Source organism: Stegodyphus dumicola, chromosome 4, assembly GCF_044657685.1.
Source record: "Stegodyphus dumicola isolate Sdum_Otavi_A_Nest chromosome 4, ASM4465768v1".
NCBI classification, from domain to species: domain Eukaryota; kingdom Metazoa; phylum Arthropoda; class Arachnida; order Araneae; family Eresidae; genus Stegodyphus; species Stegodyphus dumicola.
Genome location: NC_140771.1, coordinates 247537741 through 247561313, shown reverse-complemented (window position 1 = coordinate 247561313; position 23573 = coordinate 247537741). Strand labels below are relative to the sequence as shown.

Here is a 23573-nt window from a genome sequence, read left to right as displayed (position 1 = left end):
ATATGTTACATTTCTTTCTCTGTTTGAGTACCCAATATATGTTACATTTTTTTCTCTGTTTGAGTACCCATTATGTTACATTTTTTTCTCTGTTTGGGTACCTAATATATGTTAAATTTCTTTCTCTGTTTAGGTACTCAATATGTGTTTCATTTCTTTCTCTGTTTGGGTACCCAAGCTACAAGTTCTTTTTGTTCGATTCGTTATCACCATAGAACTCGACTTACAAACAAAACAGACTTAAGACTTAAACTGAATTGAATTAAAAACAAAACACAGAGGATGGGAGGGTGAGAGTTTCCGAAGCAATTTTTTTTTTCCGTTCTTTCCCCCTTCTCGTTATACTGAGGTCAGGCTGTGCAGCCTTAAAGAAACCCACATGTAAATTGGATTGCCATATGCCAACTTCTTTTTAAGCCTAAATAAACTGTTTTTTTTTTTTTTTTTTCTCTCTAATGTAAATTATTTTTAATTGATACAATAGTTTAACATTTAAGCATTTTACGATATATTAAAAAAGAATCTTTGAAGTCGCGAAAAGTAGCATAAGGAAATGATGGAAGTCGCAAAATCGCAAATACTAAAATTTTAGTAGCACAAGTTTGTCAAAAGTCGCAAATGTTCGCAAAATCGCACGATCTGGCAACACTGTTCGAGAGATGTGTGTGTGTGTGCGTGTGATCACGGCAAAAGCCTTGAGGGCTATCTGCCTAAGGGGAGGGATGCCTTCGTGGAGGACTTTCTAAGAGAAACTGGCTCGTATACACATTACACATGGGGAAAACCACGAAAACGCCCATGCAGCCAGCCCGTTCGCGGCTGTTCGAGAGATGAAAAACGCAATTTGAATTTCGTCAATCGGCCCAGTAGAACGGGAGAATAAACTGTCCTCCCCCCCCCCCAGCAATGTACGTCTAGATGCATCGGATAGAATACAAGCGATTTTTTCAGCTATTAATAATCAAACAACATTACTTATTGAACAGTCATCAATCAAGATTAAATCTTCAGAAAGAAATCCATCGCAAGTCTCAAAACTAAGTATTTTAAATATTTATTTAGCATTTATATAAAAATATAAAATCCAACAAAGAAATTTTTTGGGAAATATTAACTAACGAAAAATATACCAAGGAGGGAAATAACAAGAAGTAGCCTAGCCATCGAGAACATATGCTGCACAAAATATGCAGTCTTTCAACACTCCTTCAAGATTTCATTCTCAGTGCTGTATAATTTTCTTTTATTCATACATACCAACTTTCACCTATCATACAACCTAGCATAACATACATGTACTAGGCTTTCTAATCACTGAAATTAATATTCCATAAGTGTCCTAGACATGGTCATTCGTAGAACGTTTTCCGGGAAGAACAGTAAATGAATAATTACAAGAATAAATTTAATTTTTTAATTGGAGGTTCATTAAACAGATTGTGCAATACGTGTGTATACAAAACACAATTTTTATGTGTTTCGAGCGCGATTTTATGCACTTTTCCCCCGACGAACACGCATACACATCGGGATTCTCGTTCTTAAAATAAAGGGTACTATTCTATTATCAAGACCGGATTCAGAAATGCATGTATGAATGCATGTATGGATGTGTTTACGTATATACTGTACGCAAAAATGTATGTGTGTGCATACATACACACATTTCCTGAATCTGGTCCCGATAACAGAAAAGTACCAAATAAAGTAACTCTTATAATGCAAACTTCGATGCCAACGAATCTTATTTTTAGATGCTAATATGCTTATCCGGAACATATATACAATTATACGACATTATATCATAGAGTCCATACAACTGAAAAAACTACTTGTACATGCATGTAATACATACATGTACAATTATACGATAATACCTTTACATTCATTGTCGAGCTGTATGCATAGTTAGCAAATGTAACTTAAAATATTCGAATCTAAAGTTTTTTTAATGTACACAACCGTGGTCGAAACCTTTAGGCGTAAACGTTACATTTTACTCAATTAAATAACTTTCCTACACAACAAAATTCTTTAAATATATATTTGGCATACATAGAGATCGCACGTATTTCATATACCGAATATTCGATCAATATTTTGCAGACCGATCTAAGAATTACTTTCTAATATTATGCTGAAAGTTCTGAGCACTATTAAAGCGTTGTAAATATTCGATTGCATTAAATGTTTCAAACCATTCTGGAAACATCTGTTAACCATTAATGTATTGGTAACTATCAGGCAAACATGCAAAATGGAAAAAATACAGTCAGAGGTTTAAAATAAAATTCCATTAAAATTAAAAACCCGAAACTGCATTTCAAAAGTTCAATTTTTCTATTTTACAATCCCTTTGTTTTTAAAGATATATATATTCGATATGCATAACGTTTCATGCAATAAAAATTAATTCATAGAAAATCATTAAAACATCAAGCCCATTTAGACAAAAAGAGCCAATTTTTAAATGCATATAAAATATCATTTAAATATTATTTTATCAAAGGCTTATTTTTTTTAGGAAAATAATATCAAGTGAGGAATTTTATTAGTGAAAAGATACTGAATTTCAGAACCATTACAATCATTTATTTTAAAATAATCTCTAAAACGAAGCATTAGAATTGCTCAGTATTATATTTGGTTGTAACGAAGGTTTTCCGTTAAAAAACGAAGGTAGGAAAAAAAAAAAAAAAAAAAAAAATGAAAGCAGTAACTTTAATGGGAGTATAACCACCACCAAAATCTAAGATTTTCTGCCAATGTATTCGTAGTTTTTCAAAGTCTTCGGCGCACAAAACTTACACAGTCCTTGTTGAACTTCCGGTACCAAACCTTCACAGTGTCATGTGATACAACATTAATACCTAAAGCTATACACATGATTTGGCGACATTCTGTAATTTGACTTTTTGCAACAGAACTGGGAGTAAATTACGGTTCTAATCCGGTAGCGTGATAGTTCCATTTCAGACACCGTATACTTAAGGATATTTCTTTACAAATTTCTCAACCTAGTCTTTTTCTTTAAAATTCCAAAAAGTCGTTTGACAAACTATGATTAAACAGGCCAACGCGAACTGTTTGCGCAGACGATATTTGCGGTGGCGGGAAACTTTCGTTAAAGCTCGATATATATACCAGTACTAAAACGAAATTTAATGCAACTAGGCGTAGAACAGATCTTTCATGATTATATTAAAAAAAATTTAATAACATTATTAATTATACAAAATAAAAATATGTTAGCCGCTAATATAGCAGTGTACACAATAATAATTTTGCCTTTCTCCAATACAAGTTTATTATTTTTAATGCTAACTATTATCATTCCCATAGTACTTAAAAATCTGCATTTTAACCATTTGCAGCTGAAAGTAGCTCTATTTTAATAAAATAGTTATAGTTAATTTTCCACAGAACATTTTATTTAGCTATGGTGCAACGTTTATTAGCTTACTTTATGGAGCTAAAAGCTTTCACATTATGCTTCATTTAAAAAAACATATTTTAGAAAAGTACGCGATTAAACGTCGAGTTAAAAAGTGTTCTTTGATATAGCAAAATCCTGACTCATTATAAATTATACCGAAAATTCGGTCATGAGGAATTAATGTTCGACAAGGCTATCTTCAGAATAATTGGGAGATAAAAGTTCAATATTGTCATCCCGTAATTTTATGTGTATGAAGCGACATTCTAATTGTTTCGATATCTCATGAAAATAAAGTTATTATTAATACATGTACGCCATTTAATGCTAAACATGCTCTCTAAGTGCAAGAATTTTAGTTTTAAATAAAAAGAACACAAAAATACAAAAGTAACTGACCTTTCAGTATCCGCAGGCTCAACAGCTGATTGGTCTATCCGCACCGGCACTTTTTCTGCAAGCTGTTTAACGATACTGTTCGATTCCGAATTAGTCCTCGAACGAGAAACAGTAATTTCTTGATTGACTTTGCTGACAGCGTTGATGTGGTTTAGGACGGGCTGAGATGAGATATTGTAATCATTGGCACTTTGGGAAGAAGGCGGTGACTGGTTTGGAATGCAATTGTTAATGAGAGTAGGCACGGGTGATGGAGCTCGCTGAGAGAAAGGTGCAGGTGGAGGTACCACCGGTTCGGGAACATGTGGAGGAATTGCATGAACTAGTATATTCTGGTTATTTACTATATTATTGAAATTTCTATCAGTTGTAGTAGTTTGTAAGCTAAGATCTTGAACTAAAGTTACTGGCTGCACATGGTTACTTTGCGGTAGAATGATACCATACATTTGTTGTTGATTTCCCATCACAAAATTACCATTAAAAGTTTGATTAATAGGTATTTCATACACGTGGGCATAATTTTCCATTCCGAACATATCCCCCTGGTTAAGATCAGCATCGTAGTTGGTAATCTGAATCGTTGGTGGAGTGTTCGTACCGTTGTTTCCATTCTTCAAATCAGCTGGCTCTGTAGCTGGGGGATCTTTAAAGTCCATGCATAACCAACGTCCTCTTCTAAACGGCTCGCTACTAACAATCTTTACCACTTTAAAACGTCTCTGCCAATTATCAGGTAGAGGATTCATAATGGGCACTTGAGCACTGATTGGACTCTCAGATTTGCTTGTCATCATTGTCACACCACCGGCCACAACATTCGGCCCTATAGCCGTAAATGTGGGTGTCACTCCAAGACTAAGATTCATATTCGGATCCCTAACACTTGTTGGCAATTGAGCAAATATTATTGGACCGCAAGGAGATAGATCGTCACAAATCGGATTGCTGTCTTCAGGGGAAACTTCATTATCAGCTCGGGAAGAATCCAAAAAATCAGAGCTCAAATCATCGGTGTGACTTTCGTCCAAATCGTCTGCGCTATCGTCCGCTATGTCGTCATTCTTCCGAGAACCTTGCACTGTAACACTGGTAATTTGAAAAGAATTTGTATTCCTTCGTCTGAGATTTAAATCATTCGGAGGAACAGTATCCCTGGTTGTAGGGGCTTGGTCGATATACAGCGTAGTCGACGGCGAAAGTATGCCGACAACGTACGGCTGATTATCGTTGTAATTCCCGGTGTTTTTATAATCCGTCATCTTCGAGAAAAAACGTTATTTTCCGATATGAAAAAATAATAGAACAACCAAGTCATACAGCTGAAGGTTAATTAATACACCAACATAGAAAGAATCCAAAGAAGAAACGAAATAACCACTAACAGAACATTAGAAGTCGATTCTTTTAAATCTTCCGCAAAATCTTGCCACCACTCCCACGGACGTACACAACGAATATGGCGAAATGTTTACAACGGAACGTAAAGGCCCCATCGAAACCGAGTGCAAAATCATCAGCGCCATCTAGTTACACACAGCCAAAACTAGCTCAAGGTCGGAAACTCGATAACAAAAAATAAAGGATAACGTAAACAAGATGGACGTGGCGCCATCTCCATTTTAAATGCTGAACAATTCGTATTTCATTAAAATGAGTTAAAACTTCGCAACAGAAATCAATTTAAAAAGTGACGTATTTACTCCGCTTCTATTTGTCATAAAATAAATAATTTAATAAGTAATTTTTTACAATAACTGTCGGGGGGAAGAGTATAAATAATAACCTGAATAAATTTCCGACAACACTTTTGCAACGTTCTTCAATTAATTACCATTTTTCATGCAGCTTACAAACTTAAGTTTTGAAAATTTTATATCCTGAACTCACATTTTAGCGCCATTTAATTTACAAGGCATGAAAAGAGAGAGGAAGTATTTAGTGCTTATTTCAAAATATCTTGGACTTCAGGATATGGCTCAATTTCTGTAAATTTTCCCAGGTTTTCTTAAGTGGCTAACAGGAATTTTACTGATATCATTCCATATAAGGAAATATTTTAGATATAACGAGCTGATAATCAAATACTTATGTACTTTAAATACACATTTCAAAGAAATGATGTAATCCAGAAAATGTAGAATATTTCTGTACAGAGCACCACATATTTATTGTAATAATATTAAAAAAAAAAAAAAAAAAAAAAAAAACTTCACTTGGCCATTAGTTTAAATCAAGCCAACAAGCCAGAGCACATCTACAGAATGCTTATCATGTAGGAAAAAATTAAGAACCAATCAAGCAAATACGAACTGAATAAATAAAGCAATTACCTACACCCAAGCTTGTAATTTGTAATAATAAAATAAATCTGTAAGTTGGATACATTATTATTAAACATAATCTAATATTTTAACTTAATTATAAAACAAATTCAAGAATAACATTACCTTCATAAATGTTTTCAAGTAATTAGAGTTAAATTATAAAATTTGTTGAAACATTTATATTTTACACTTATAACAGTCCCACATAGTTTAAAGAAAATTAGTCGCTTTTTATTTAAATTGTACTAAAAGATAGCCTTGTCTGACCCAGTTAAGCTCTAAGGAATATATTTTTTACATTAATTTTTACATTTTTGTGTTGCATACACAATACAGATTAAGGAATATTCTTGTTCATAATAGATTTACATGGTTACAATTACAGTCTTTTTATTATTATTATTATTATGTCTAAAAATATTCATTAAAAATATTACTAAGAACATTTTACAGCAGTTATAATTTATGATAAGGATTCTAAAATGATATGAGTAAAACTATTATACATTAAAAACTATAATACATTTGTATTTTGTAGCAACAACAACAAACAAAATGTTTACGTGTCTGTTTAACTTGAAAACTTTTCAGATGTTTTTGTTAATTTACATTGAATTTCTTCTTTTAAACATCTTTTCCAAGTTTATTTGTTTCAATAAACTAATCAGTGTTTCCAGTAGTCTCTGGTTCATCTCCTAATGTGTCAATACTTCAAAAATCTACCTTTGAAGAATAATTTTTTCTCTCCTTATAAAACGAATTTTTTTTTTTAATGAATTTCCTCTATTTTATAATTTTTAGACTTCATTGAAGATTGTTGTTATTATAAAGAACTGCTTGTACTTAAAATGTAAAGAAGAAACTGCTAATTTTATTTCTTTAACAATATGAGTATTGAAAATAAATATGAAATGATATCAGTTCAAGGCCGGCACCTTAGACAGTGTATTTGACAATTTCAAGGAGCAGCCAGCAACAACATTTAGGGCAAGCATTGAGGTGCACATGGTGCAATGAGGCATAAATGATGAATATTTCAATTAACTGTCAGTTTTCAATTTCTTTGATGCTTGTGCCTAGTAGAAAGATCAGAAAATAAAGGGAAAATATTAAGAGAAAGACTTCTAGAATCAAAAGGAAAAAGCTCAAATAATTATATTTTCACTGTTCTACCAAAAAATTCTCCAAAAGATAAGTAATTCATCAGAAATTTCCAATAAAACACATCCATTATGTATTAACAGCATGAAAACACTTTTCATTTTATCACATTTTTTAAATTTATCTTTTTTTTTTTTTTTTTTTTTTTTTTTTTTTTTTTTTTTTAACATTGTAAGGTCTATATAATCTCGCCTTTAGACCTTCCGAGGTGCAAGGTCTAAAATCTGAAAGAAAACTTGTCCGTACCAACTCTGTAAGAGCAAAAAGTGAGAAGACTTAAAAATTCAGAAATAAATTCTTCAATTACTTTCATTAATAATAATCTTAAAAAGATTATTTATGAAAGTCTAATTATGTTTTTATGAATGTAGTTCATGGCAACAACTGATATGCAATTCTCGGCTCTTCCTTTTTCTTTTAGCCCAAAGGAGCAATTTGCCCAGACGCGCTATTAATTTCGTTTTGGCATTTTGCATTGGTTCACTAGAAAAGTGTGAATCACTTTTCAAACTGTTAACAAATATTACAGCCCTGTATTATATGTAAAGAACTAAATAATGAAGAATCTGCATGAGTGCATGAAGGTTTCTTGGACTGTCAAACAAACAGCGGTACCTAGAGCCATCCAATTTTGAATATCGTGGTCCAACACCCAAACATGGAAGCCCGAATTTTGAATTTCAAATACTCTGCTAAGAAAACGTAAAATGGTTATCAGGAACATGAACTATGAATGGTCACCTGATATAAGCATGTACAAATTTTGTAAAACTTTTAACAAATTTCTGATTAACAAACTCAACGATTTCATCACTATATAAAAAAAAAAAATACATGCATATACATATATCCAGTGTGTGAAGACTGTGTATCGAAAATTCTAAAGATATGCTCTTTTTAAATATGGGATATTACTGATGAATGGAATTTTATGGTTTAAGTGTAAAGAACATGATATTTAATAAAAAAAAATAACACACAAAACGTAAAAAAATGCCCCTTTGAGCATAATATAACGTCTGAAATCTTTCAGATTTTGTTTTCTCCTCTTTTTTTTTTTTTTTTTTTTCCTTTCAGAATTTTACTTTGTTCTAACTGATTGACAATAATAATTTTTGCATCATTTTACAATAAAGAAAACAATTTTTTTAAAGATAATGCCAAGTTGTTTAAAAGTTGAATTAGACTACAGATTTGGGGGGAAAAATTCTTTTTCTAAAAACATTTTGATGAATGAAAAATATCTAATAATAAACTATTTCAATGAACAATTTTCAAAAATATGATTAAAAGCTAAATAATTAAAAAATGGCTAGAAACTAACATTGGAAAATGGCACTGAAAATTGGATTAAATTCTGAATGTATAGGCAACTTGCATGGGTTACTACAATTTTCTCCAAGTGTAACATTAATATGGAGGCAATTCCTTGACAAGTTCTCCACAAAAAAAGCATCCCTCCTATGATAGATGGATTGGTCTCACATATTCTACTATAATCATTTAATCAACAAGTAACATCTCCGTACAAAACTGAAACAAAAGCTAAAGCAGCAATTTTTCACTTTCGATAGTATTTATATTTTATTCAAAAGTTTATAACAATGGAATTGCACTTATTACTAACAGAAACTAATCAAAAAGTGTATTCTAAAAATTGTTAAAAGAATTGAAATAAACCAAATATATGCTCAATAGAACCTAGGATAATCCTGAAATATAATGTTTAATTAGTAAAGAATGTTTTAATGGTACAATTAATTGTAATAAAGATAAGGAAATCTAGATGGAATACAAACTGTTAATTGTTTGAATATGCTACTGCTCCAAAGAACTAGCAGTGCAAAAATCTGGTCACTCTAGTTTATTGCAAAATCCTTTCAAAGGCAACACAGGTAGAACCAATTTTAAAGATGATAAATTTTTTATCTAAACCACTATCATAATTTTCCTTGCTTCCCGGAGCTTGCTTAAAAATTGCATGCGATCGACAAATTCTGCTAAAAAAATATAAATTGTGAAATGGTTTTCAGGAACATGAACTATGAATGGTCACCCGATATACGCATGTCTGATGCAAATTTATCAGTTAATATTGGTATCTCGGAATGAGCTATGCTGGAAACTTGATAATTTTCAGACACTGTCCTGGTAACCAAGCCCATCTTAAAGACATATAAAACCTACATTGAAATTAAACAGGAAGTACATTAATTATCATTATTATTCATTATATATACATTATATATCACAATATAAAAAGGAACATGATCATTAAAATTAGTTACATTTTTGCAGGTATTATATATTTTGATGGAACATTATAAATGAATCAAGAACATGTTTTTTAAAAACAATGTTATTCTTAAATTAATTAATGGTTTATTCCCAGTTCAAAATCAGAACAGCAAATGTTCTGAAGATGGTATAAAATTTAGTAATCAAAATAAAGGGAAAGGAGATTTAAAAATATGAATGAAGTTAATGTACTGTCTTAAATAATCATACACATTTTTTTTTTTTCCTTCCCTTAAAATTTCATTCTGAAAATTAACAATTTTACGCATGATATCTAACATTTCTGTAACTTATTACTGGCACTTTTCACGCACAAAAGAAATATTTACCTTTAAGAACAGTATTCAGATCATTTAATTAGCTGTAAAATTCTTCAATATGTTAAGCTGATACGTATATAGGGATATTTTATAATTAAGCTCTTACATTTTAGTGTAACAAAACTTTAAAAATGCAGTTATTTTATATCCAGAAATATGGCATTTTGTTACTGACTGTGAGAAACTAAAATTATATGTCAACATCTATATAAAATCTGCTCTTGTAATTTGATAATTTAATAAACACACCATTGTCACTAAATAAACACATTTTAATTTCAACTCTCATAATTCAAATATTTACATTCATCCCTCATAACCAAAAAATAATTATATTTTCAACAATCCCTGGTTTTCATTTCTTAAAAATAACCAAGTACTGCTTTTTTCTATGGAATTGAAAGGTAAGTACACCAAAAACAGAATTTAAAAATAAAAATTCAGAGTAAAAGATTAAATTACAAATCACGACATAATGGAAATAGCCATACCATCATTTCAGATGGATAAAATGGCAAAACAAATTTATGACACGATGATAACTACATTGGAACTATAATAAACTATTTTTACAATAACTATTACACTCAATACCTTTAATACAAATAAGTTCAAACGATGAGCAACAATATTTTCCTTCAGAAGATGATTTGGTAACATATTTGCATTTATTTTACATTATTCTTGCATATTTTCAAACAACACATAAAACTAAATAAATAAAAAATATTCTATATGAAATATAATTACTGAAGGATAGTTGAACAAAGCTTTGAAAAAATTAAAATTTTATGAAAGAAGAAATTTAAATTTTTACAAATGTTACATAATCTATAAAAAAGGATGAAATAAAATAGTGAATAACTTAGAAATAATATTTTTACTCAAATGAACTCTTAATTAAAATAGATAAAATTATACATTATTCAAACAGTGTACAATGTAAACATCAAATGAATTTATGGTTGTGGCACAAAAAGCCTCACAGATATGCCTTATTTTAGAACTTGACTTACAAAGTAAAAATTACAAAATACTGAACAAAGTATACTCTTTGTCACTTTACACATGGATACTGCAAAAAAAGACAGACTTATAACAAGCACGGTGATACTTCTGAATAATAACTCTCCATTAATAAAAGAAGACATTTATTACAATCAGAGAACAGCAGTAACTCACCCTACAAAAACATATCACGGAAAAAAAAAAAAAAAAAAAAAAAAAAAAACGAAGAAAATTATAAAATTTCAACTTCGATAACTAGTTTGAAGATTTATTTAAAATTACCAAGAAAAATATAAAAAAATGCAAATGAATCATTGTTAAAAGTGCATGGATTACAGTGATCTAAGCACTTGAGCACTGTTGAAATGCACAGATCGACATTAAGAATCGACATCATTTGCAAAATGCTTAGATTACTGTTAAAGTGCAGAGTTTTATTGAAATTTTTTGGCCACGTAATGTAGAGTTTATTATTATTTTGACCATGCACAATACAGTTATCTTCATTTTTCAAATGATTCATGCACTTGATTTTCATTTTGCAGATTTCATTTAAATATAAGAGTTTCTACGAATACTGAAATTTAAAAAACACACACACTCAGAAAAATGATAACCTGCAATAAATGATTTTTCTTTACATTATTACAGTAAATAACAGCACATTCAGAGCAACTCAAAAAGAAGAAGAAGAAGGAGCAGAGTTAAAGTTACAGCCAAAACGAATGAAACAGAAGTGCTGCATGAGCAAATAAAGAGTGCCTAAGTTTCAAATGATACACAATGACACAATAATACAACCTGCTTATTTTACATGAATTATGGCAATACAATACAGTAAAGAGTAACTTCATGGCAATAAAACTTACATAACAATTTAAGACACAGATGTTTTCTTTGCCTTGTTTATTATGATTAAAACATTATCAGGTTTAATAAAACAGTTCAAAACACAAACATCAAGTAATTGCACATTTTAAACATTACTTGAAAAATCAGACGAATAAAATAAGCACGACAATAAGTATTTTGAGCTTAGATGTTCCTTTCCAAAAGGTACATAGATTAGGATATAATTTCAGATAAAGGACTTACTGCCAACTTTCAGTAGAGAAATAGTAAGAAAATATTAATCTCTTTGTGATGATATCTCTTTAATTCATAGTAAAACAGCACCAGATTTCCAATATACAAGAATGTAGGGAAATATCGAATCGGATATATTTGAGACGCATCTCCTGATTACGGCATCTCTCTCTCGAGCATGCAAAATATTATAGAGCTATTCCGTAGCAATAAAAATTAAAAATCACAATTACATAACTGAAAACCACATATTGCCGCACAACAAGCCTCGATGGAAACTAATATGGATAAAATTTAAGACTCAATATCGTTGGAAATCTGAGGCTACATAATTTCACTGTTGAATTTAACTAGTTGAGCTCATTCAAATAACTTCACATCAGCAAATTTATAAACACAAAATTTTTTTTATAAAGCCTAACTGCAAATTTCACTACCGAAATTCACAAGAATTAGGGAAGCAGCTTACGTAAATTAAAGGTTTTTAAAAATACAAAATAGATAAATATAAATTATCTGAATAACATAATTTCAATTGCACAATCAATTACCTTCAGTTGCAGATTCTAGTATAAGCATTAAGTGGACGAATGCTGGATCAGTCTTGTAAAGGAGCATTTTTAAAATTTATTTATTTATTTTGCAAGGCAGCAAGACAAAATATTTCGAAAACTAGGTTTCTTTGACTGTATTTAATTTACATGTATAACTTTTTTTCCTATTATAGAGATAATAATATTACTACATGCTTACACATTCTTCTGAGAAGAGTAACAATCACTCGTAATCATCATAACAACTACACACTCTTCTCTAACACTACACACTAATTAGATTAGGAGGGGAATTGTCCAGTGGTGGTACTTCAGGGTGTGGTGGAGGTGGTGGTGAAAGAAAAATGATAGTTGTATAATTTCTTCAAAAGATTTTTCAATATCCGATATTTCACGGCTGAGTTACCACATCCTTAGCATTTCATTGTTTGATCTGCTAGTTCAAAATGGCCAAAAATGCTACAATGTACGCAGTATCACAGAGTACAGACATGATATGGTATAAATATCTCTTTCAAGTAGTGCTTCATTAACTACTAGATTTGGAATGATTCATTCATAATATTCAATAATAACATATCATAACAACAAACAACAAGAAATTGATTCTTTTTCAAAGAGAAGATAAACCATTCACTGTCCATGCATTTCTGTGCATACAGCAGGGAACATCTGATGCACTTTTTTAAAATATGTCCATTAAAAAGTGACCATCTAAAAATACCCTGTGTTCATAAATATATATAAATGTATATATATATTTATAGAGCTTTCATTCATTATTTAGAATTGAGATGTTTATGCTTTTAAACTGAAAGTCAGAATTTGTAGCCGATGGTGAGCAAAACATGAATACATATGGAATGTACGGAGTTTAGGGGGACCATACCATTTTAGGCACACAAGGTGGATATATTTATATTTATATATATATAGATCTATATATAGGTTCCAAATATAGATAGCAGATAAAATTCACAGGGCTCACAGAATTGCCTATTTCTTTTCTTTGTACCTATGATCCATCCCTGGAATAAAAAAACAAAACACAAATGTAAGTACAGATTTATCACGTAACTTGAACATTTTAAAAACCATAACACTTAGATATAACAGAATTCCCTACTGCAAAATTTTTAGAATAATACAGAATGTCTAGTTCAACTATAGAGTCAACTTTCAAAATTTTGACAATTTCTCGGAAAGTAGAATTTTAATATAGAAATGTCTTTCTCCCCCCTGTAATAAACTTGCAGAGACATTTGATTGCTAACACCTATTATAAATCAACTTATATTGTAGAGACATTAGGTATTTTTTTTTAAGCAGACAAGATGAAAAATAGCAAACACCTTCGCTGGAAATCAAACCACGGACCTCTGGAATACCGGCCCAGTATTCCAAAGGATGCTAGGAAAGTGGGAGAAATACCTTATATACTCCCCTTTTTAAAGGGCGACTATGGTTTTAGAGGAACTAGTCGCCAAATCCTGGGTGCGGAGAATCATCATCTACACCCCTTTTAGTTAGGGCGCCACTGTAGAATCATTAGGTATTTTTTTTAAAGCAGGCAAGATGAAAAATAGCAAATGCCTTCGCCGGGAATCAAACCAACGACATCTGGAATACCGGCCCAGCGTGCAGAACCACTACACCACGAAGGACGCTAGGAAAGTGGGAGAAATACCTCATAATATTACAAAATATTCTTATCCACATATCTGAGACACAAGGTTTGCACTAAGCACTTTGACAAGGGTCCTAAATTCTAAAAATTTTGCTGCCCACCAATCTCTTAAATTGCAAAAAATTTTTCAACTCTTAAATGCTGCCGCTAGGTATTTTTCCTGATATAACCACCTAAGTAGCTTCATCAAATATCATAAGTAGGCCACCTTGTTCAGTATGAGTTTAGCAATATCAGTTGTCATATCCTTTCAAATGTTGGAGAAGGCATGGATGTTAATAGTTGTCTATGCCTACTGTCTCAAGGATTCAATATTAATCTAACCCTTGGTGTATTCCGTGCAAAGTTCTCAGTGATCAGATAGCTAAATGACAGAAGGGATCAAACATTTTCAACAAATGCTTAATATGAGCAAGAGCCCAGCTACTAGAATTTGAAGAGGGAGGAAATAATGAGTAGGATCAAAGACACACTTGCCTGCTTAGCTAAATGGCTTGGCCACTGAGAATCACAAAATAACTTTGCTAGCTGCATATGTATTTTGATCAAAAACATTCCAAAGGCTGAAATCTTGTACTTTTTTCCTTTTATCTCCAGCTTCTCAAAAAAATTTTCGACTGGCAGATTTTTTTTAAGTGACTTCATTCAGCAAACATAACTAACAACTTTGAAATCTTAAAAATTGAGAGAATTTTGTGAGAAAAACTGGATGCTTTCATGCATCGCACAGACACGATTCCAAATTAACTTCAAACTGACTTTAATTCACTTTATAATGCATGATTTAAATTACTGAACTATTTGTAATACAACTGATGTAAAATATATTATCATTTAATTAGATAATCTAAATTTTCTGTCATTTAAAAAATTTTCTCGACATTTTATAACTGAGAAAATTCTAAATAGTGAAACTTTATTTATTAAAATACTTTTAAATATGATGGAAATAAAATTAAAAATTAACGTATGTTGTATTTGTGTAACCAAACTTAGTAATGCACCATACACTGAAGTAAAATAAAATTAAATACAAAATATCAACTGATTAAAGACATTGAATTTTCATATAAAAATGTATTAATGTCTGCAGTAGATTAATACAACTCAGATTAAATGAAATTTAGGAAGACTAATAAAAATGTAAAAAATGCACATTACACATGAAATCAAATTTAATATGCAAAATTATTTTAAAAATCGCTAGAGTTCCTGGGATAAAATTTACTCAATTTAATTCAATAAATTTTGTTTATTGCTGGGAGATACTTTCTTTAGCAAAGGTTAAAAATTAAAAACTAAGAGGTTTGTGATTTTAGCGGGAGATATGATAAAAAACAAGGAGACAAAGCAGCTATGTGCAAAGCTATATCAATTATCAGCATAGGAAATATTAAAAGAATTCACAATGGTAAAATAGAGACAATAATTTTCATTTTTAACTTTACTTCTGATTTCATTCTTGCACGTCTTACAAGAATAAGACTTAAATCTCTTTCCCATCTACTGAGTACCAAAATATTAAATAAATATTTTTATTTGAAAAAGTTTAAACTTCAAACTGACGGTTCATATAAATCAATATAAGAATTAAAATAGCCTTTTTAATTAATTTTTCAGAATTATAAAGTAGCATACAAGAGATAAAATTTATTATTTCGAAGCCCTTTTAACTGCACTTGTAAAAGACTTTAACTAATAATTTTAATTAAATTATTTTTCATTTGGCAGTTCCTTTTGAATTATTTCAAGAATTTATAATCATCCAAATGTAATCCAGAAAAATGGTTCTCTTAAAAATTCTTCATTTGCTCCTTGAAAAAGACCAAGCAAATTTCAACAATTTTTATATTAATTTTATGCTACATTAATTATATTTTATATTAATATTATTATATTTTAATTGAAATTTATAAACATCTCATTATATATATCTATGAATTAATCTTGAAGAACATACTTTTAATAACATTTTTCATTATATCTAGTTTTATTTTTCTTTCTATTTTATTATGATATCCAGGTTCCCCGTCCCATGAAAATAATCAACAAATAATCAACTGTTCTGAATCATTCTTATACATGAGAGAGATGAAAATAATTTTGACAGTTATAATTTGGAAAAGGATTCCTTTCTATTCCCTCACATAAGAAACCGAGTCGCTCATGGAAAAAATTTATAGATATTGTTACGTTATTTTCTGACACCAGATGTTATGTTATTTTTTCCTTCACGTTTGTATGAAGTCCGTGTGGATTTGGAATGAATTACGAAGACAGCACTTGACAAAGTATCCAAACACACTTTATTTAGCCAATATTAATCAGGACACCTCAAATAGCATGTTTACTGTCATCGAAGAACATCTATAAACACGCTGACACAATCAGCAACACAGCCTTCAGGTTATCAGACTATCACGGTGAAGACATCTTAACTGCAAAGCACCAGAGTACAGCTCTCAACTCCGCTCGGTCGTTCTCGGAATTCCACATACTCTCGAGACTCTCCACGCTACAACTCGCAATGCATTCGATGATACCCTAGAGTACAGCTCCCGACTCCTCGGTTCAGTCGTTCCCGGAGCTCAACACACTCTCTCGATAATGCACTAATCGCGATACACTAAGAGACTCTTTCAGTGCACTCGACGACACACTTGGCGTTCTCGCTGACTGACACTGTCAATTCGAACCACTCCACACGGACTGACTCGCAGCTAACCGAGTCTCCGTATATAGCTTTTGGCTTGTGTTCAAGAACATTCTGGGCTAAACTGGTCAGAAATCATTCCAGAAGGTTCTCCATCCATCTATGGCATATCGGCAAATGTCACCAAATGGGCGATGTCTCGCCAAATGTGGGAGCCCTGCCTTCTCTTGCCATTTTATAGCAAACCTAAAACTCCTTTGCAGAGAAGCCATCCTACCGCACCTGGACAATTCGTAACAATATTAAATCATTCAATAATAAGTTGTTCATGCGATAAAATATTCAGACAATAAAATTTTGTTCAGTGCAATATTTCAAATACGAGGGTTGGAACTTTAATAGTGGCAACTATTTATTTACAAGGAATACAAAAGTGATTCATGTCACCATGTTTTACAATCCTTCAATATAGTCGCCAGCATTGTGTAGAACCCGTTTCCAAAGATGTGGAAGTCGCAGAATACCTTTAGCAGTGCCTGTTTTGTTGAAAGTTTGAATGGACCGGTCTACTGCAGCAAGAATCTCAGGAACAGTTTGGAAGCGAATGCCACGAACTGGTTCCTTCATCTTAAGAATTAAGTCTTAGATCTGGGGAGTATGGTGGATGGTAAAGCACTTCCCAGCCCCATCACTTGAACAAATCAGTCACAGCTTGCGCTGCATGCGGCCGAGCATTGTCATGCAAAATAAGAGGAGCGTTCTGGTCGGAGATTGTGCTCCAAAAATGAGCAGTAATACTGCGCAGTGACGGTCTTTAGTGGGGGAACGGTATGCGTTAGGATGACACCATCACAGTCGTACACGAGAATCACCATAACTTTCACATTGCTGGGGTTCTGACAAAATTTCGAACGTTGTGGTAACCCGTGACGACGCCATTCGTTTGATTGGCGTTTCAGTTCTGGCTGGTATGATCGGGCCCAAGTCTCATCCAGCGTAGTGATACAGCATAAAAAAGCATCTCCTTTGTGCTCATAGCGCTCCAGGTGGGTTCGGGCAGCATCGTATCGTAGCCATTTCTGCATTTCCGTCAATTGATGTGGAACCCATCGTGAAGCAATTTTTCTCATGGACAGGCATCGCTAATCCTGTTTGTCCGGCCAGCTGACGAATCATTTGGCAGCGATCACTGTTTATTAGTGTGGCAACAGCTTGCACGTCTGCATCGCTGACACTCGGACGACCTGGCCGCAGCATGTCTGCCACGTTTTGCCGTCCTTCATTGAATGCTTTCACCCATCTTGCTACGGTTCTGTAAGGCAATGCAGATTCCCCGCAAGCCTCTTGAAGCCCTTGATGACACTGTCATGCTGTACGACCTCTGGCACATTCAGTTTTTATCCAACATCGTTGTTCTTGTTTTGAAAACATCCTGACAACACTTACTTTAGACCGCGAGCTAATACAAGGATCCATTTTTCGCGTCACTCCGCATGTGCGTGACGTAGGCAGGACGAGTCTTTTTGCTGAGAGGTAAGGTAGGTATGTAGTTCACATGTGGTATACGCGATATCCTTTGGTTTTGTTGCGTAGTGTTTTTTCAGCTGTGTTGCCACTATTAAAGTTCCAATCCTCGTAATTCAGCATAATATTCTCAACAGGATAATTACATCCTTTTGCAATGTAAATTTACCCCCATGTTATAATACCAGAACATTTCAGACACACAAGAGACAATTTTTTTAATTAGAAGAGCAACTACTCTCATATTTCACAAGACAGCTTTTTACATGTTTTAGACTTGGTATTCCACACTAACAGGCAAAATTAATGACTTGTTTACAAACATAAGAACTTAAGTATATTAACAACAACTGCTTTTCAGGTATGATATTTTGAATTCCTAACAACTTTCAAACAACCTGTTAAACAACTGAAATTTTGGAAAATATTATGGCTCAAGTTTTGATTACTTTTTAAGCAAATAAAGGAATATAGAAACAGAAAAATTACAGAATTACAGAAAGTTTTGTTAGAAAAAAACCTACGAACTATCTACCTTCTTGTACCAGTATATTATTAACAAATTAACACAGTCACTTAACAGGAGAATAATTTTACATTGATGTGAGAATTCTTAGTTTCATTAGCACAGCAGAAATACAATATTGCTAACATAAATATAATTATATAATATTATAATATTTTAATAAAATATTACAGTATTAAGCCAAATAATATATAACAGATAAATTATAAAGCTTTATTGTTATTAAAATGTTACAACTATAGAAATTTGCTTAAAGACAATTCACAATGAATTTATTACAATTCAACTCAGAAATATAGAAATTTACATTTCAATGCCTTATGACTAAAAATACTATTAGCAGGGGGGGAAAATTCCTTGAAAATCTATTTGAAATAGGTACAAATATGTAATGAATTTCACATGAAATTTTTATTTAATAATTAGGATTTAGTAACTTCAATCTGCAACGGATTTAAGATACTAGCACTTCATCCCTCTCGATGCTTTCAAAATCAGTTCCAAAGCACTACAATCGAAGCTTGCAGAATTTCTATATTTAACTGAAATGTTGTGATTAAAACTAAATCATTCACAAAGATCTTGCAATACTGTTATATTACGTTATGGATTAAGATAATCAGTTTAAATAAAATTTCTAGTTTAAAATATTCAGTATCGTAATGGACAGAAAGTTATCTCCAGGTAAACACTGTTTTATATATTTGAACAATAACTCAAAATATACAAAGGGAAATTAACTAAGTATAAAAGGAAATTTTAAAAAATAACATACCTGGATAGCTTATCCAGTATATCTTGTAACATGTGACTACTGTATGAAGGCAATAAACGATGAAATACTTCCTTCACAAATAAGTCACTAATACCTGCATAGGATCGTTCAGCTAGTTCAAAAGCACTATGCAGTTCTTCGATGGCATCACTCTTAGATGGGCTCTCTATTCCTTTTACATTATTTTTATGCTTCTTTTTTAACTACAAATAAAAAATATTGATTGATAACTTTTAATTACCTAATGGCTACATTTCACAAATGTTACTCTTTTAACTAAATTATTATTTATAATCAAGAGTCTTTTTGATACAACAGGAAATATGTACAGTTATATAGCATAAATTTTTGACAATTACAGTATAACAACCTCAACTAACCGGCACTCATCTAATCGGAAAGTTCAAGTAATAGGAATATTTTTAAAATTTCAGAACATTTTTTCCTCTGAAAAACTAACCAAATGAGAGAAACAGTTGAACCAAATGAGAGTTTTTTGCTTTAAACTTTTGGACCTACCCTAGATGAAGGGATTTTGGCATCAAGAAAAGTGTGCATCTATAGCATGAAATTCAATATTATTTGAGTACAGGAAAAAAAAAAAAAAAAAAAAAAAAAAAAAACATTCAGATTTCATATTATGTCCAAACTGACTTTTTTTCCCATTTACATACACATACATGAATGCTCTTTAAGCATTCGGACTAAAAATATTTAAAAACAGCGTACCTTTAGAATTTCTGATAGTGTCGGGCTGGAGATAAAACTGTTTTATTCTGTACAGTGTTGCCACTGTTAACTTTGAAATCCTTGAGTTTTTTAACCAAAATTCATTCAAGTTTTACAAAATATGAAACAGATAATAAAATAAATCCATGTTTGGGTGGAGGATTACGTTATTCAAAATTTGATGGTTCTAGGTGTCATCATTTTTGCATAATGCGAGAAACATCATACATTCATGTAGATGCTTCCTTATTTAATTTCTTTAAATATAATATACAGGGTGATAATATTTGATGGCAACAATTTGAAAAGTGATTTGAGGCAAAATGCTGTTTCGAGACTAATAGCCCCTCTGGGCTAAAAAAAGGGGGAGGAAGGGCAATTACGATCTAACTAAATAAAGAACATCGAGTTCTTTCAAACTTCTATCAAAATGACTGGAATGTGTGAAATCCTTTTTTCTTTTTCGAAATTTTATGGTAATGTTAAACACAAAATGTTAATATTCCAAGCTAATAACAAATAAAATGACTGTTTTTATAATTTTAGACTGGAAATTTCTTTTTCCATTTATTTGGAATTCCTAGTGTGAACTGCATTTATATGTTCAACTATCCAGAATTTTCATGCATCTGGCATTCGACATTTCTGGAGCTTTTATTTGACATAAAATTCTGTCCGTTTCTGTTATATAATATTCAAAATATTTTGACTCTAACGCAAATTTCATATTCAAATTTAATAAAATATCTCCAAGCCAATTAACAGATTTATTTAATTCTTACCACAGAATAAATTTTATGTTAATTTAGCTATAAATAAATAAAACTCAAATTGAAACAAATCATTTGTGTAATTATTTTAACTAAGGATGAGTGTAGAAAATAACAATATTTGACTCTCTGCAGACGGCCGCTATGCATATATTATAGAATATACACTTAGTTATAGAAGCAAAACATTTCCTTTCTGTCCACAAAAATTCACAAATGAGATTTATTCCAACTGTTTTCCCTAAAACTTTTACAAGGTTGCCAATAAATTGTTTCTACAAACTCACTGTACTGATAATGGGTATTGGGAGAGATAGAAAGTTTTGCCAAGTTAGTACTATGAACAATTTATCTTTAACAACATCCAAGATGAAGTTAAAATTTTTTTATTTGATTCAAATTACAAAAGCAATTGATATAATTTAAAAATGCAATAATATAATAATAATAACGATGATAATAAAAGAATCCTGCAACTCTACTAAATAAGACACATGAGTCTAATAACCAATAATAGTTCTTAATGCCTTTTTTATTAGAAAAAAAAATTAAGACTCTTGTAGCAAATTTATTTCATAGTAACCACAATTTAATAAAACATTTTGCAAAGTAACATTTTTTTATTAGCATAGTAACAGTACTGACTGTGTGTCCGAATCAAACATGTCAAATGTTGACTAGCCCATTGTTTGGAAACTAGTGCCATTCCGCATAATATATTTCAGCCATGCATGCAAATCTGTATTAAAAAAATCTGATGTGTACACCACATGACTTCCTTGTACAGAATATTAAATTATGCGCAATTTTTCTTGCATTTCATTTAAACTTACTGGATTGAATTAAATCTACTTCGCCGACAGCACGTAAACCACAATAGAATAAATGCATTCTTTAAAATTCACTCTAGTATTTGTTTACCATAGCGACACTCTGGCGCTAGATTCACTTAACAGTATTAATAATTATATAACAGTTAACTTGTATAAAAATTATATAACAGAAACTAAGTTAACTGTTATATAATTTCGTTCATATTATAACTCATAACGCACAAAATTTATATCATTTAAAGATTAGAATTATCTAATCGTTGCCATATGTTCTATTCAAATACTATAATAAAGCTAGAATGAGGTATAAAAGAAATTAAGCAAACAAAACAAAAAAGCAACAGTTTTTCACAGACGATTGAGTATTTCTCATTTAATTAATTCAGTTCACGAGAAGGCAAAAATACATAAAAACTCAAAATATCTATATTAAAAATTACGAAGTAAATCTTAAACACTTATTTCCTCGAAAAAATTCCAGAAAGAATTAAGCATGATTTAATTGGCAATAATAAATGAATGCGTTATCTTTGTTGTTGCGAAGCTAAGTTTCTCTAGATTGGCAACGAATCCACTAGTCTCCTGTTTCAAATGTAAACATCAATGGCCGCCATTAAAAAAAGGCTTAGCGGCACTTAGAGAACTTTAAAATTGTTGATTATTCTAAAAATATTGCATACAGATGTACTAAAGGTATAAAAACCTTAACCGGAAGATAAAAACAACATAGTACAATCATTTTTAAAGCAAAAAAATGTACAATTTACAAACATATAAGAGTGAAGAAACTGAGATCACTGAGCCGGGTAATAGAGTGGATATATATATAAATATATTTATATAAGTTTGGTGCGGCTGATTTCAACCAAAATACGAGGTGCACATCTACATGTTATAGCAGTCTTATATACAAAATTTCAACGTCCTGAGGCTACTCGTTTTTGAGTTATGCGAGATACGTACGTACATACATACATTCGTACAGACGCCACGAAAAATTCTCTTCAGAATTAATTTTAAAGCAGTTTTATAATTTTTTTTGGAGGAAAAGAGTATTTTATTCTGTCCTTACGTACAGATGTCATGCAAAAACATCGTTAAATTGCATTCGATAGCGGTCAAAATGGATATTTTCGTTAAAAAATTTGCCTGAAACTTTTCGCGATTACAATACTTCCTTTTTACTTCGTACAAGGAAGTAAAAAACAGAGTGTATTCCCACCAAATAATATGCATTTTAAAATTGTCACATCTTGTTGACACTGACTATCCTTTTCTGTAAAGAAACTGGGCTTTTTTGCCCCTACACGGAAACATCACATGGATCAGCTAAACGTGGTTAGAGAGTAGATATCTACTACTTGCCAACCTATGACACTCAAAAATCAGATTTTTCACAATGTTAAAAAGGCTTTTTAAATGCTAAAAATATTGTTTTTAATAAAGAATTAACTTTAAATAGTTACTAATTCTGAAATGCAAGCAAG

General features: G+C 31.3%; 2 protein-coding genes across 8 annotated transcripts in view; both read right to left on the bottom strand.

Moving 5' to 3' along the window:
• LOC118181881 (uncharacterized) overlaps window positions 1-5293 on the bottom strand; it is a 537207-nt gene extending 531914 nt beyond the window's left edge. For all 5 annotated transcript variants that reach the window (XM_085816197.1, XM_085816199.1, XM_085816198.1 and 2 more), the window contains exon 1: window positions 3836-5293. In XM_085816197.1, coding sequence (XP_085672323.1) covers window positions 3836-5097 — 1262 coding nt within the window. In that variant the 5' untranslated portion in view covers window positions 5098-5293. The remainder of the gene's footprint in view (window positions 1-3835) is intronic.
• A 4899-nt stretch (window positions 5294-10192) lies between these two features.
• The window catches only part of GckIII (Germinal centre kinase III), a 228210-nt gene continuing 214829 nt past the window's right edge, over window positions 10193-23573 (bottom strand). For all 3 annotated transcript variants that reach the window (XM_085816187.1, XM_085816186.1, XM_035371183.2), the window contains 2 exons: window positions 19755-19957; window positions 10193-13617 (listed from right to left, as the gene is read on the bottom strand). In XM_085816187.1, coding sequence (XP_085672313.1) covers window positions 13605-13617; window positions 19755-19957 — 216 coding nt within the window. In that variant the 3' untranslated portion in view covers window positions 10193-13604. The remainder of the gene's footprint in view (window positions 13618-19754; window positions 19958-23573) is intronic.